At 38.3% G+C, this 13,987-nt stretch overlaps 1 protein-coding gene across 1 annotated transcript in view; it reads left to right on the top strand.

Moving 5' to 3' along the window:
- The window catches only part of NELL2 (neural EGFL like 2), a 151,150-nt gene that overhangs the window by 52,506 nt on the left and 84,657 nt on the right, over window positions 1-13,987 (top strand). The window contains exons 10-12 of the mRNA XM_030478890.1: window positions 7,762-7,853; window positions 10,677-10,779; window positions 13,803-13,931. Coding sequence (XP_030334750.1) covers window positions 7,762-7,853; window positions 10,677-10,779; window positions 13,803-13,931 — 324 coding nt within the window. The remainder of the gene's footprint in view (window positions 1-7,761; window positions 7,854-10,676; window positions 10,780-13,802; window positions 13,932-13,987) is intronic.

Here is a 13,987-nt window from a genome sequence, read left to right as displayed (position 1 = left end):
ATCAGGATTTCAAAAAATGTGTTTACCTTGCTGTCTGTGTTGAAAACCTTTTGCTGAACTAATGCTAAGGACTTAGCTTAAGAATGTTAAGTAGAGTTCTCTGGAGTGTTTGTGATTATGCCAACTAATCCTGTCATTCTTGCTGAAATGAGGGAGGAAGATGATGGGTGTCCCAAGAGGGACAGGGGGATGGGCAGATTTCCTTATGCGGGAGCAAAAATGGGTGGAAGAAGAGTTGAGAGTGTGAAACCCTGTTCAGTTCCTGTATGCAGCTAGATGAAGGTGCTTTGGAAGAACGGAGATCTAAGAACAGCAATAGATATGGTGCTCCACCTGTGCACTAATCCACTTCTGGGAATATCTAAACACGTTAGACTGGGCTGTGCCATTTTGCAGATAAGGCATACATGATTATTACTGTAATATCCAAGTTAACAAGGGGCTGCCGTTTGTATGGGGAGTGAAAGCACTTGGATTTGAGAGGAAACTAAATACAGTGAAATGGGAGCTACATGATGCCAGATCACAGGATTTTGTGCCTTCACCAGGGAGGCATGTGCAGTAAAGTCACGGTGCAGAATTTCTAGCTAAAGAGTCTGTGGAAATTGTTCTGGGTCAAAGAGAGTCTAGTTGAGAATGGGAGCATCTGTAGGATCCCTTGTAGTCATTCATAGGTGAGTGTGTTTTGTGGGTGCTTGAATAGCGTGGCAAACTATTTGGTCAAAAACTCCCACGACTGTTGGAAGTAGCTATGAACATTTGGAGCATGGAAATGTCACTTTCAAATTATTTTCACTCAAATAAATGCCAGATTTACTATTTTGCAGTGAACCGAGTAGTTTTACTGTTTGCATAGGATGTTTTTTAATGCTGTTGAATGAAGCACTGTCAAAATCTCTGAAAATGTTGCTATGCAGAGGTACTTTCATTTACTGAACATGCTCTCATGATCTGTGTCCACAAGGCTGCAGAAATCTGCAAGGCTGCACAGCTATCTCACTAGTCATGTGCAAAAATGTGTCTTTGAAAATTATGCATAATTTGTGCACTCTATTTTTTCATAGCAAATCTGGGCAAAATATTCTAAGGAATAAAATGCTTTATTTCTATCTCTGCCCTGTTTGAAGTCTCTGTGGAGCAGAGTAATGGCTACCCTCTGTAAGTGCTGTTGCAGGAGTAGGTGTCCTCCGTTGTCATGTCCGTGGATGGTTTTATAACATGGCAATGGAGAACACAAACTTCTTTTCATGTAGTAAGTTAATGCTGATGGGTGATAACTATTTAGCTCTCATAGATTTGAAATAGTGACTCAAAAGCGCACGTCTTTAGCAGTTTTTCATTACTTTCAGAGACTCTCAACACTCAGTCCTAATCTATTCACTGGATTTCAAATTGCATATGGATCCCTGTGACTTGAGGATTTCTGGTGGGTGTATGTGTGAGTTTAAGCATATCATGAAGTACAAGGCATTCTAGGGAAGTGTCTACTTAGTTTTCTACACTGTGCCATTTTTCTCTTAACAAAGTTTTCAGACAAGCACCCTATACAACTAGCCCAGCAGTCCAGCTCAGAGGAGGTGAAACTGAAGCAGAAATTTCCCTGTCATTAGTAGCTCTCAGAGTTTGATACTATATCTGTTTGCACATTCACTAAATACAACTATGTCACTATTGGAGATAGCTGACATAAGGAGTCCATCGGATAATGTCTAATCCCACTTTTATGAAGATTAAGCAGGCATGTACTGTTTGCATTGGAGTTCTCTTGGTCTGGCAGACTGTTGTGCTATTACTAATTCTTATTTATAATTGTAATACAGTGTTCATATAATATTAACCTTAATTGCTTTTCTTATCTTGACAGCCTGTAAGGCTTTTGTCTTGGCATTTGATTTTATTGTTTGACATTTGGCTGTGAAAGATGTTTGAGTATCAGATGGCCAACATAGCTAATTTGGCATAAAATGGATGGGCATTTTGATTGCATTAGTCAAGTTTTCAGAATCCCATGTTTAGAGTTCAAAATATTCCAGTTCTGTTTAATAAGCAGAATATGGTTCATTGCTCTAAAGCCAAAGTTGTGCTTGTCTGTCCTTAGAAATATTTTGGCTGCCATATTCAACCAAGCCGAGTTGGTTGAATATGGCAGCCAAATGCCAAAAATGGCATTATTGCTCCACAATAGCAATAGTGCCATTTTTAAGAGAAGCTGACATCAAACACATTGTCCAGATTGGGTCTTTGCTTAGCTTTGATTGGTTGCAAGCTCTTTCCCAGACTCCCTGTCAGGCAGCCTACTTTAAAAGTTTTACTTCATCTGTCAGGTCTATTTGCCTCAGCTGAACTGCTACCAACTGAGTTTTTAGTCACATTTTGATGTGCTTTTTCAGTGCTCAGATTGCTTTTTTTAGTCTTAAAAGATGCCTCAAGGAGCTCTCATTCCAGGGCTCAGATGTATTGTACAGAAGATATCCCAGCAAGAACACATGGGATAGATGAATTATGTCATTTCCCCGTAGTAGCTGATGTAAAGATAGGAAACCTGAGAGGTATGTGAAAGAATTTATAATTTTAGATTGACTTCTTGCCAATGTGACTGAACAGCATGTTAGTGTTGTTGGAGGTGGCTCACACCACAGATGCTTTTGAATGATTGTAAGAGCACTGTAGAACGACTTCATGTTTTCACTGTAATAGAGATACGTAGCTTTGCTGTCTAACAAGAAAAAAGATACAAATAGTAATTGATTCCTTATCATTATGAAGTTTCAAATTGGATTTTCCTTTTTCAGTAGAGGAAGCAGAAGCAGATACATGCAGCTTTTGAGCAGTGATTAACTGGAAAAGTTAGCAATACTTTTTCCTGCTTGGAATCTGGAATAATTTTGAATTGTTCAGGGAGATGGCATGACATGAAGCAAGTCTCCAGCCTCACTGACTACAGTAACAGAGGAGCTTGTACTCTCCAGAAGATGAGCAAAGAAAAAGTAATGCTGAATCCCTGCAAAGATAAATGAGAAAGGGGTGAGAGTAATGCCTAGTAGTGGCATGGCAGTCAAGAGAGAGACATTCAGAAAAAGCGATGATTATCTCTGTGTGCATTTCTAAGGATAAAGCCATGCAGTGGTCTTGAACCATGTAAGCTTGCAAAGTAGGATTAATGATGCCTAAGCCTTGATCTCTGAACAGTAGAAAATATAATCAAGGAGAGCCCAAGGAGGAGGCTGGAAAATTAAATGAATGAGGCAGGGGGTTTTTTGTATGCTTTTTTTGGATGTTTCCCCCCACCCCCCAAACTCAACATTTTTGAACAAAGAATGCAGCAACATAGACTTAAATCACCAGATTTAAATTGTACATTGGTAATTACTGACAAATTTCACAAAACTTCAAGTCACATCTGCCACTAATTGGGCAATTATGAATACAAGATAATAAAGTGGTTTGAGGAGTTCACCAATGTGCGAAACTTCCTGCTTTCTGTTGGTGGTAAGTCTGAATCAAAATCAGCTTTCATACCACAGGGAAGTGTACATGCCTTCCTCAGAGGAAGGCATATGCAATCTAAATAGCAAAGGTGATAAATACATAAATGAGAAAATGTACTACATGACAACTTGTGAACTCAGCAAATGGAAGGAAGGAGGTAGCTGGGTCATGGATTTTGCATGGACATTTTAAGAAATACACAAGGAAAGTGTCATTTGGAGGCCTGTAGAAAGAAGCAAGGGCTGTGTAAGAGAAGTGATAGTTTGACAAACTGTTGCTAATTCACTGAGTGAACACAACCACCAGATTCCTTTTGCTGAATGAATATGGAGAAGATGCCATGTTAATGTGTTAAATAGTATTACAGGGAATAGTTGTGTTACCACTGCACCTCTATAAATATAAGCAGACCGTGCTAATAATTCTTTAGACCCTGTACTGATGATTGCCCAAGTAATATTTGATCACCTTCTGTATACAAATAGATCAAGAGTAGTCAAACTTCCTAGCAGGATTTGTAGACTTCCTGTTTCATCTTCTTAGAAACCTGTGCTTTGAGTAGTATACATAGTTTTAGGTACTAGGGGAATGTGGAAGTGTGATGGCAAAAGAAAATGTTGATATAATTCAGCTGTAGATGAAATCTTATATAGGCAATAACTATCGAGTTCTGGAAGAACTAATCATCAGTTAATTTCTTGACTGTGACTGAGTCTGTTGAATGAAAGGGCTTAGGAAGATGAAAGTTGATATGTTTCCCTGGAGAAACACCAATCACAAACTAATCAAAGTATCATGGGAAGCATCTAGCCAAGCAGAAATTAAATCTTCGCTGGGCTTTCCAATTACACAGTTCCAGTCCAGATGTTCATGTTGTTGAAATATCTTGATTTCTGAAGGAAAATAAAGACATGAAACGCCACCATCATGGGATGTTTATTAGCTGTGACAGTTGCTGTCAGGAGGCAGGAGAAACATTGTGTTCTACACTGCCTGGGACATGGGCCCTGCTGTCTTAGGAGGAAAGTGGGGCAGAAGAAAGTTAGAAATTTTGTCTTTCTAGAAATCTCTCCAAATGTGCTCAATGTCCACCTAACCAGACAATCTTAGAGTGAGGTTTTTAGAAGCCTTCGGGTAGTTTGATGAAAATCTACCTTTTGCTGTCTGGCAGGATGTGGGCAGTAGAAGAAGAGCAGGCTGGCAAGAGAAAAGGGGAGACAGAGGCACTGGAGAAAAAAAGACAGTCTGTAATGGCAAACTTAGACCATCACTAAAACCACTAGTATCTTGTTAAATAAACGTGGAGCCAGTGGTACTGGTGTAGATGAAGTGCCCATCTGTTTTTTGTAAGCTCATTTGGCTAGATTAGCATGGGTGAGAAGAGAAAAACCAAGTGATAGTGCTCTGAATTAGAGCTTCAGTGTACTTTAGCTCTTGCTGCTTTTTAATGGAAGGAACTGCCCAAATACAGAATCCTTCATGTTTTATAGAACACTAGTAGGAAAGAAATGATCCAGGTGGTGTTGATTTTGATGATTTTAAGAAGAAATGTCCCCTTTGAATGTAGTCAGTGAGAACAGCAGTCCATAAGAAAATATGTTTAGAATTGTGTTCAGATTGTTCAGGTTAACAGGTTTTTCAATTTAGTTTCAGTTGGCTGTTTATTAGGTTAGGTTTTCTCTCTTTTCTTAAACATAGTTTGGTCACTCTGTGTAGGCAGGTCCTTGATACCTGGGGGCTTTATAACCTTGCTGACAAAATCCCAACGTTTATTTAAGAGAATTCAGTGAATGAGATCTGATTTTTTTAGCTGTTTGATGGCCAGGTGTTGAGGTTGTGGAGATGGGGTTGTGAGCACTGCTTGAAATTTCTGGGACCCACACAGGCAAGTGTCTAGACACATGCACTCTCCGGACACTTTCTAGCCTTTGAGAAAACGATCTTCACATGTATGAAGGCACACAGGAAAGGGGCAAGGGCTCTCTGGGCAGAGCCATTTCTCACAGCCCTGGAATTTGTAATTTTTTCTTATTTCCAAGGCTTCATGGAGAAGAGGTGATTTTCTTGCTGAAAGCGAGTGTTTGCATTACTGCATCACTGCATTACAAGGATTACATATGCCAAGACTTCCGAAGGCTGTTGGTGGAATCAAGAAATAACTGCATGATTTCACACTAGGCTGGATGTATTCTTTTGATGTTTTTTCTGTGTACATTATTTTTTAAGTTTCTCTGAAGAATCAGAGGTTTATCACCATTGATGAGGAGACTGGATTCAGTGGACTATTCTTTGAGGTAGTATGGGTATATATATATTTTTCTTAAGATGCCTGGGTGGTCTTATTTATATGTTAAGAGTATTTTTGCTTCAGGAGAATGTTTTCTTCCTAGACAGAATGACAGCAATTTTGATGTCTTTTGCCTCTCCTGTGAACAGGCATGGTCTGCCTGTTGGAAACATGACCATGTGTTATCAGTCTGTTGCCATTGTGTGGTCCTCAGGCATTGCTATACTTCATTTTTTCCTGTCACATGTAGTTGTTCTTAGAAGCTTGAAATGTATGAGGCAAGAGAAAGGGCTTAATATATGAGTATTTCAGTTTAGGGTCGTGGCCTGTAATACATAGGAGGTGATATATATGACTGCATGGTTGTCTCATCCTGTGTGGATTCAAGATCTGCTAGTCCCCAGTAAAGATTTATATAGATTTTTTTATTTTCAAATCCTTCTAGAAGAGCTTGTTTTCTGGGAGAGGAAAGAGGTGCTGTATCGAGCTTTTTTGACTCTCTGTGACCTTTCTTTGTGGCGATGTACAAACTTCCTCCTTCTGTTAGCCCTAGGACTCTCTCCTGTGGCTCTTTTCTGTACTTTCTTTATTAACTGTGACTGAAAACTCTGCCATTCATAGGTTTTGGAACGTTGCAACATGCTGTGATATTACTGCTTGAAAGTGCTGTGCAGGCTTATATCACACAAAATACTTTCTATTTTGTAATATATGATAACTCATATTTTGGAATTTGAATAAAAAACTTTCTTTGTCACTATGCCCATCATGTCTTTTTCAACATTAGTTCCAAGAGTTGACTTTTTACATGCTCACAAAGTAATAAGGAGTTTGTAAAATCAAGGAGCTGCAAGTTAAAAAGTAAAGGAGAATTGAAAATAAGAGCAGTGATGGTAATTAGTATAGGTCACTCAACGAAAACTCTTGTACTTTTAGGTATTTTAAAATTATTTACAGATTATAGTCTATTTAAACAGAATAGACAAATCTCTCTGTGAATGAATTGTAGAATAATTGATTTACATCTCCAAATAAATGATTAGCAAATTAGATCTCTAACATGTAATCTAGAACTTGAAAAGCGGTAACTTACTCCTGCTATTTCATGATTATGCTTATTCGATGAGCCTTGACTATGTCCTAAGCAAGAGACATCTGATTTTCTATACCTAGCAGTTATATTACTTAGCCTTCATACTTTGCATTATGTAATTGCAGTAATGGACTCATTTAAAACAAAGTAAGATATTTTGCTGTGGAGATATTTTATGTAACCCCTAAATACCAAATAGGAACTTCAGTGAGCAATCCAGTATGAGCTCTGTTGGCATGCTGCTATAAAACTGGTACTGGCAGGGCACTGGAGTGGCATCACGCCAGGCTGTGTGGTATAATAAACACTGATCCTAGGAGGGTCACTGTGTCATTTGGTCATTGGAGACTTGATCCTACTTCTGTTGGGGGAAAAAACCCCAGTCACTGAAGGTCAATTCCTGTACAATAAAACTCATATACTCTCATATACTTTAGCAGGTAATGGTAAATAACTGGGATAAGATACAAACATGTAATGTTTAAATAACTATGTAGGGTGATGAAACATCAAAGGACTGTGATAACAAATAAATATGTGGCTTCAGTGAACACTCTTTGTCATGCAACATTCCTCTTCAAGAAACTGATTATCTATTAATGCCACTTGCGCTGCTCTCACAGCTCCATTTGACTTTTCGCTCTGAGCTGTGTTGCAGGCAGTAATAGCTTCCTTCTTCACTTGCTACTTATGTGTGCTTTCCTGGTTCTTCTGTGTTGGTTTTTTTTCCTTCCCCTGATTTTTTTTTCTTATGGTATCCAGAGTCCTGCAGGTGGGTTTAGAATATTCTTGCAGCTGATTCAATCTTTTCATTTTGAAATACAGTTATCTTTAAGAAACTAACGCTTTCTCACAAAATTATTGTGTGGTTTTGTTTTGTTTTCTACTGAAGCGGTGTGCATATTTGAAGGCAGAACCTACTTTGAAGGACAAAGAGAAACTGTGTATTCAAGCTCAGGGGACTGTGTTCTGTTTGAGTGCAAGGTAAGACTGTTGATGTTAAAATAAAAATCTTGCATGTTAGAAATATCAAAGTCCCACTGAAAGAACTGTTGAAATTCAGGCAGGTCTACCTTAGGAAATGGCAACAGAAAAGCATCTAAGGGGTCCTGTGTTTATTTTGTCTGTGTTCCACATCAAATTTTGCAAATAAATTTTCTTTGCATAGCTGCAAGCTTTGATTAGGCAGCTTGACAATCAAGCTGCATTCTTTCCTCCTTAGGTATTGTCTCCATCATCAGTAATAAAAAAACCAGAAGACTACCTTATGTTTCCATTGACATATGTGCAATGTTATTGTTAAAAATTATGTGCTTAGATAAGGGAGAGGCATGAACGTGATGAGGGCTTAATTTGGCATTGAGGATAATTCTTAGAGGAAAAGCTAGATGAAACGGAAGAGAGCTGGCACACTCTGGTATTTCTAGTGATGAAAATGGAATAGGGCTGTTGTTTTATTTGTAAACAGAAGATGCCTGATGCTGAGTCAGTCTTTTCCAGCTGCATGATCAGAATTGCTCTTCAGGGCACAAATACACTTTAAGGGGAAAATATACCCCAGGAATGGCTGCAGGTTGAGAATTAAACAGTCTGCTGCAGTGGGTGCCACGTTGCCCCTCTGGGGGAGGGATGGGGAGGAATTCCCTCTGGTTAGAGAGTTGCATGCTGTGGATTTGGAAACCTGAATGCACATTTCTAGGGCAGAGAGAGAACTGACTCCTCTGGCCATGCTGCAGCTATCTATTCCCAGTTTCTGGAAATCTCAAAAAATTTTCAGTTATTTACAATTACGAAAAAGTGTGTTTCATAAAATAGATATGGGGACTGTTCTTACTGCTGCTGATTTTAATCGTTGTGAGCTTTATACTTGGAGTGGGTGCTTTAAAACCCTTTTGAGAAAGGAAGAGATGACCAGAAATAACTTTGGGTTGTATGCTTTTCAGGACTGTGAGTTCATATTTTCAACATGACATCTGGGACATGAATTCTATGATTAGTCAATGGATGCAATTAACAACCATCAAAAGTTATAGAATCATAAAATAGAATCATAGAATAGTTTGGGTTGGAAAGGACCAAATGTTATGTGATGTTGGCTCGTGTTTTTTGTATCTGGCAAGTGCAATACTGTATGAACAAACGGCCTCTGTTGGCTGTGCTACTCTGTGTTTTGTTGATTATAATTCGTTGCTGATGCGCTGCCTGACTGTCCTGGTAGAAATATTAAGCAGCAACTTTGACTGATTCAAATGCTGCTTTTTCAAGGACTGAAGTACATACAGTTTCTGCTGGACAGCCTTATGAATGATAATTCAGAGCAGAAAATCCACATACTGTAAACTGTGGTTGGTCAGTTAAGAAGTCATAGGTGGGCACTATTTTATTACTGCCAGAGTTCCCATAAAAGGATTTAATTAGTGACTCCAGGTGAAGAGAGACTTAATAAGAAAGGCACAAATACTGATTTAATGCGTGAAGGCTTATAATGATGTTATCAGGGCAATGTAGGGAATTTCTTCTTTTTGTCTGCATGTAATTCTAAACATAATTTTTGTTTTGTTTCACTGCTGCAGTTGTGCCTGCGATAAGCATGCACTTTTCTGTTTGAATAGTACAGAACAAGTAAATGAAAAATTATCTTCTGTATTAGAATATGTTAAAGAATTAAATGCAATTTAGACTACTGCAATTGATATTATTCCTATCAAAGTTTTTGTGGTTTTTTTGTGGTTTTTTTTTTTTTTTTTAATTGTTGTTATTAATTTTGTGGGATTGCTGGCTTTTGCTTGTCCTGGCGTACAACACATCTGTGATTGGTTCAGTATTGCCAGGTTAAGCTTGCTTTCTTTGTCAAAATTGTTTAAGGTAAAGTTTGAGCAGTAATTTTGATAGTGGCCATTGTGTTTGTGTTTCATCTTTATATTTCATGCTTAAAGAGGATTTGAAATTAAATGCTAGATCCATAATAATAATCCATGCAATGGCATATGCATGATTTTGGGCACTTTTCTTACATGCAGAAATAACAGGGTCCTGAATTCAGTGAGCTCATATTTTAACCAGATTGCTGCTTTTAAGGCAGATGCCTCTGAGGAGCATGTTGTCGTTTGCCGTGTTTTCTCTCTTTGCCATAGCATGACTAGAGCACTGCAAGACACATTAATTAGGGCTCGAGGGAGCCTAAAGGTGGTACATCTGCAATATCTGGATTGCTAAGGCAGGCATTTCCTGTAGTCATGCTGCAATGGTTGTGTGTGACCTGCTCCAGATGCCTGAAGATATTCTCAGGGCATTGGACATTTCCAGATGCCTGATCCAAACATAGCTGAGAAACCCTCTCTTTCCTAACAGGAAATCAGTGCTAGTTTCCTTCAATGTTACTACCGCAGTGTTAAGATCAGAAATATTCAAGATTGGTTTTACTTGCTATGTAAATAACAGCTACTTTAGAGTATTCATTATGAGCACCCTTGATTCTGGAATCTGCTGCTTCAGTTTCTCAGAAACCATAGTTACTCTGTCAGACATAATTTCAAGAGAAACTTCCGAGGCAAGTTGCTTGACAGCTAAGATAAGAAAAGAACGAGAGCCTTTGCCACACTTTTGCTTGCTTGAAAAGGTTTGAGTATGGGGGGTTCCTGATGCTTTTATTGTGCTACATTGTCCTATCAAATGGTTTTCAAAGGCACCTGAAGTTTGGCATAGGCAGATTTTTGTTTGTACGCTATAATGCTAAAACTCCATTAAAGTTATAATTTATCTTTATTTCTTATTTCACAATATTAATTGATTACCTCAATTTAACAGAACCACAAAATGCAGCGTATTCCAAAAGACAGATGTACAGCTTTGAACTGCCCAGAATCTCAACAGATCCCCTTATCTCACAGTTGCTGCAAAATCTGTAAAGGTAAGGTAATAGCAGTATATATATAAGCTCACTGTAATTTTCTGTTCTTACAGATTAGACTTTTTTTCTGATCATTTTGAATAGGACGCTTTTACACATGGTGATCACTAGATTTTGGGAAGCTGAATAGATAACATCTGCGTTGTGACAACAGAAAATTGTTGTAAGATATTGAATGGTGTAAATTCTGAGAATGTGTTTCATTTTAGCCAAAAAAGGGTGAAAAGTCAAAGAAATCATATACATAATTAGTGAGTTTTGCCCTTCACCCATTCCAGTGTCCAAACAAAATGAGATTGGAGTAATGTCCATGTTCACCATCATCTTTCTGGAATGCTTTGAAATGGCTCTTTCAGAGAACTGTTGGTGTTACTCAGCTGTTCGAAGACTAGAGTAACTTGTTTACCTGTTTGGGATTGTCATCTGCATCTAGAAGCAGAAGCTTTGAGGAGTGTTTTTGTATGCTGTGTACCTTTGTGTGTTGCACCTAGTCTGATCCTTATGAAAGGAGCGAGGTGCAGGAAGTGCTCTATGTCTTGAGCCCACTCTTTTGATCTGGACTAATACTGGTATCTTCAAACCTATGAGCAGGTGCATTTTCAAGTGGCTACGTCTGTTTCTTCTATAGATAAATAAGGTAAATTGATACCTGGCAGGAAAAAAGATGTTAGACTCTTGGGCTGATTTTAGGCATGCTTCAGTGTGAAGACGAGTGCATCTATAGTTGCTTCCGTGCTGCTCGGTGCAAACACGAAGGATATGATTAATGACATCAAGCAGAACGATAAGAAAGTAGAAGAAAAGAACTTAAGAGAAGATAGGTTTTGAAGTCTATCACAGTCAAAAAGGATTTTTTTTTAATGATAATTTCTATAAAATCTTCAGTGGCTTAGAGAAAAGAATTCTGTTTCTTGTGCTTATAGCTGGAATATTGGTATTCTTGGTATAGCTGGAAAATTTTAATATGTTGGATGAATGCTTTCTGAACATTTTTAATCCTCCCTGAACCACGCTAGCTTGGCCTTTCATGAGCTATGGAGCTTATTCTTTAAACAAGAAGCTGCTGTATGCTATTCTTCAGTAGCATGTATTCTGTTTATTAATACAGCTGTTACAGAAGTGTTGAGAATCTTCAGAATAACAAAAAAATCAGTAAAAAATCCCTCACCCTTTCTAGATGACATGTATGTTCTTAGCTATTTAATGCAAAAATCTGATACAAACCAATCCAGGCCAGGAAGTCCAAAAACAAGACTATTGCTTTGTCATTAACTTGGGCTTCAATGAGGAAGACAACAAAAAAGCGAAGAATAGATGTCTCCATGGCCAGAGGTTGCTCTTGACTCACACAATTCTGCTGTCATCAGTGAGTGTTGAAGATCCTTTAACGCTAGTGAAAGTGTAGAGCTTTTTGATTCCTAATGTCCTATGTTAGATAACAGAATTGTGTTAGCGATGGTGAATTATAACATGTAAGTAACATTACCTAGGTAATGTATCTCTAGGTTACAGGGACAGGAAAGAGAGGAAGAAAAACATCAACCTCTCATATCATTGTAGGTCTGTGGCATTTGCATCATGGCTGTGTCTCTGGGTCTCAGTACTCAGACATTCTGTCTTTATGGGCTTTTCTGTTTCTCTTATCTTGTTTTGCTTGGTTTATCTTGCTTCGCACTGTTCATGGGCTGCCCAAGTGCAAAACACCTCTCTGACCTGACTTCCAAGCAGACTCTGCCATTGTCCTTGAAGTGCTCATTTAATGTAGCTTCAGTGAAGTTAGGGATAGAAGCTCTTTCATAGCAAAACATGAAGCAGAAGCCAGGTGTAGTGATAAAAACAATAATCCTTACTGCCAACAAATATTTGTTTGTTATTTTGTAAGAAGAGGCCTGTGTTGCAGCCTGATTCCAGCTTGCGTTCTAGAGCTGTTGCTGTTACACTAGACATGGTCCCCTGAGCCTGACCCACATTGCCCAGTTGTCCTGTGGGAGGTTTTGAGAGAAGAAAATAGTTATTGGAAAACAACAGTGAAGTACTGCTGCTTGATCAATACTAATGCTTCAGCTGAAGAAGGAAGCTTTAAACAAATGAAATTCTTGAGAAAACAATGAAGGAGACAAGCACCACACCTTTATAGACAGATGTGGAAATTGCAGAAGCTTCAAGTCAGTTACTACAACCATCTTGAATTCAGCATAATAAAGGATGATTTAATGGTATTCAGCAGCATAGCAGCATTAGATATCATGAGAGCAAACACGAGGAATTAAAAAAAACGAACAACTACTGAGTTGAAAGGTTCAATCTAAATTGTCCAGCCTGGAAAGAACTTGAATTCTTAAAAATTTGTAATTAAGGTGCAATTCAAAATGGTGACACTAATGAAAAATGCAAGGGGGAGAATAAGAAATAGGGCTGGCTAAAAGGGGAGATTTTAAAAATAAATTTCTCTGAAATGGAAAGGATGATGCAATCAGGGAAGAGTATTCAGTCAGTGGAGCTTGAAAGGAAAAGATAAGGGGAAGATAAAAGCAAAACAAGGCAATGTTAATCAAAGTCTTTCCGTTAAATGTGGAAGGATTTTTATAAATACACCTGGGAACAAAAAATGGTAGGAAAAGAAGTAGTGCCACTAGTAAATGAGCTACTGAATGTCCAAGCCATTGAGCTCTTTTATAAATGTTCTAAAAAACAATAATAAAAAATATTAAGAAGTGTCCTGTAAAAGTACTTAACAATGACAAGAAGACAGTAAGGGGATTTAAGTAAGCCTCCTATTCAGCTGCCTTAGATCAATGCCATAACCTGAAATTGAATCGAAGACCTAGAGACAGTCTGTTCTTGTGGCCTTTACTACTCCTTTCATCTGTTTCATGCTTGATACAATTTATTTTTCTATATCTCATGGACAATAGAAATGTATTCTTTGACCTAACTGAGAAAAAGATAGGACTGTCTTTGACAGGAATGTTTTATAATCCCTGGATTCTTTTTAACTCTCAATCATATTTGTTTCTGTACAGGCCATGACTTTTGCACTGAAGGACATAACTGTATGGAGCATTCGGTCTGCCGAAACTTAGATGATAGAGCCGTCTGTAGCTGCCGAGATGGCTTCCGAGCCCTCCGAGAAGACAATGCCTACTGTGAAGGTAATACCTTGTATAGATGCTTAACTCCTCTTTATAAATTACTGTGGGATGAATGT

The sequence above is a fragment of the Strigops habroptila genome, chromosome 3 (assembly GCF_004027225.2).
Source record: "Strigops habroptila isolate Jane chromosome 3, bStrHab1.2.pri, whole genome shotgun sequence".
NCBI lineage: Eukaryota > Metazoa > Chordata > Aves > Psittaciformes > Psittacidae > Strigops > Strigops habroptila.
This window is presented reverse-complemented; position numbering and strand designations above follow the sequence as displayed.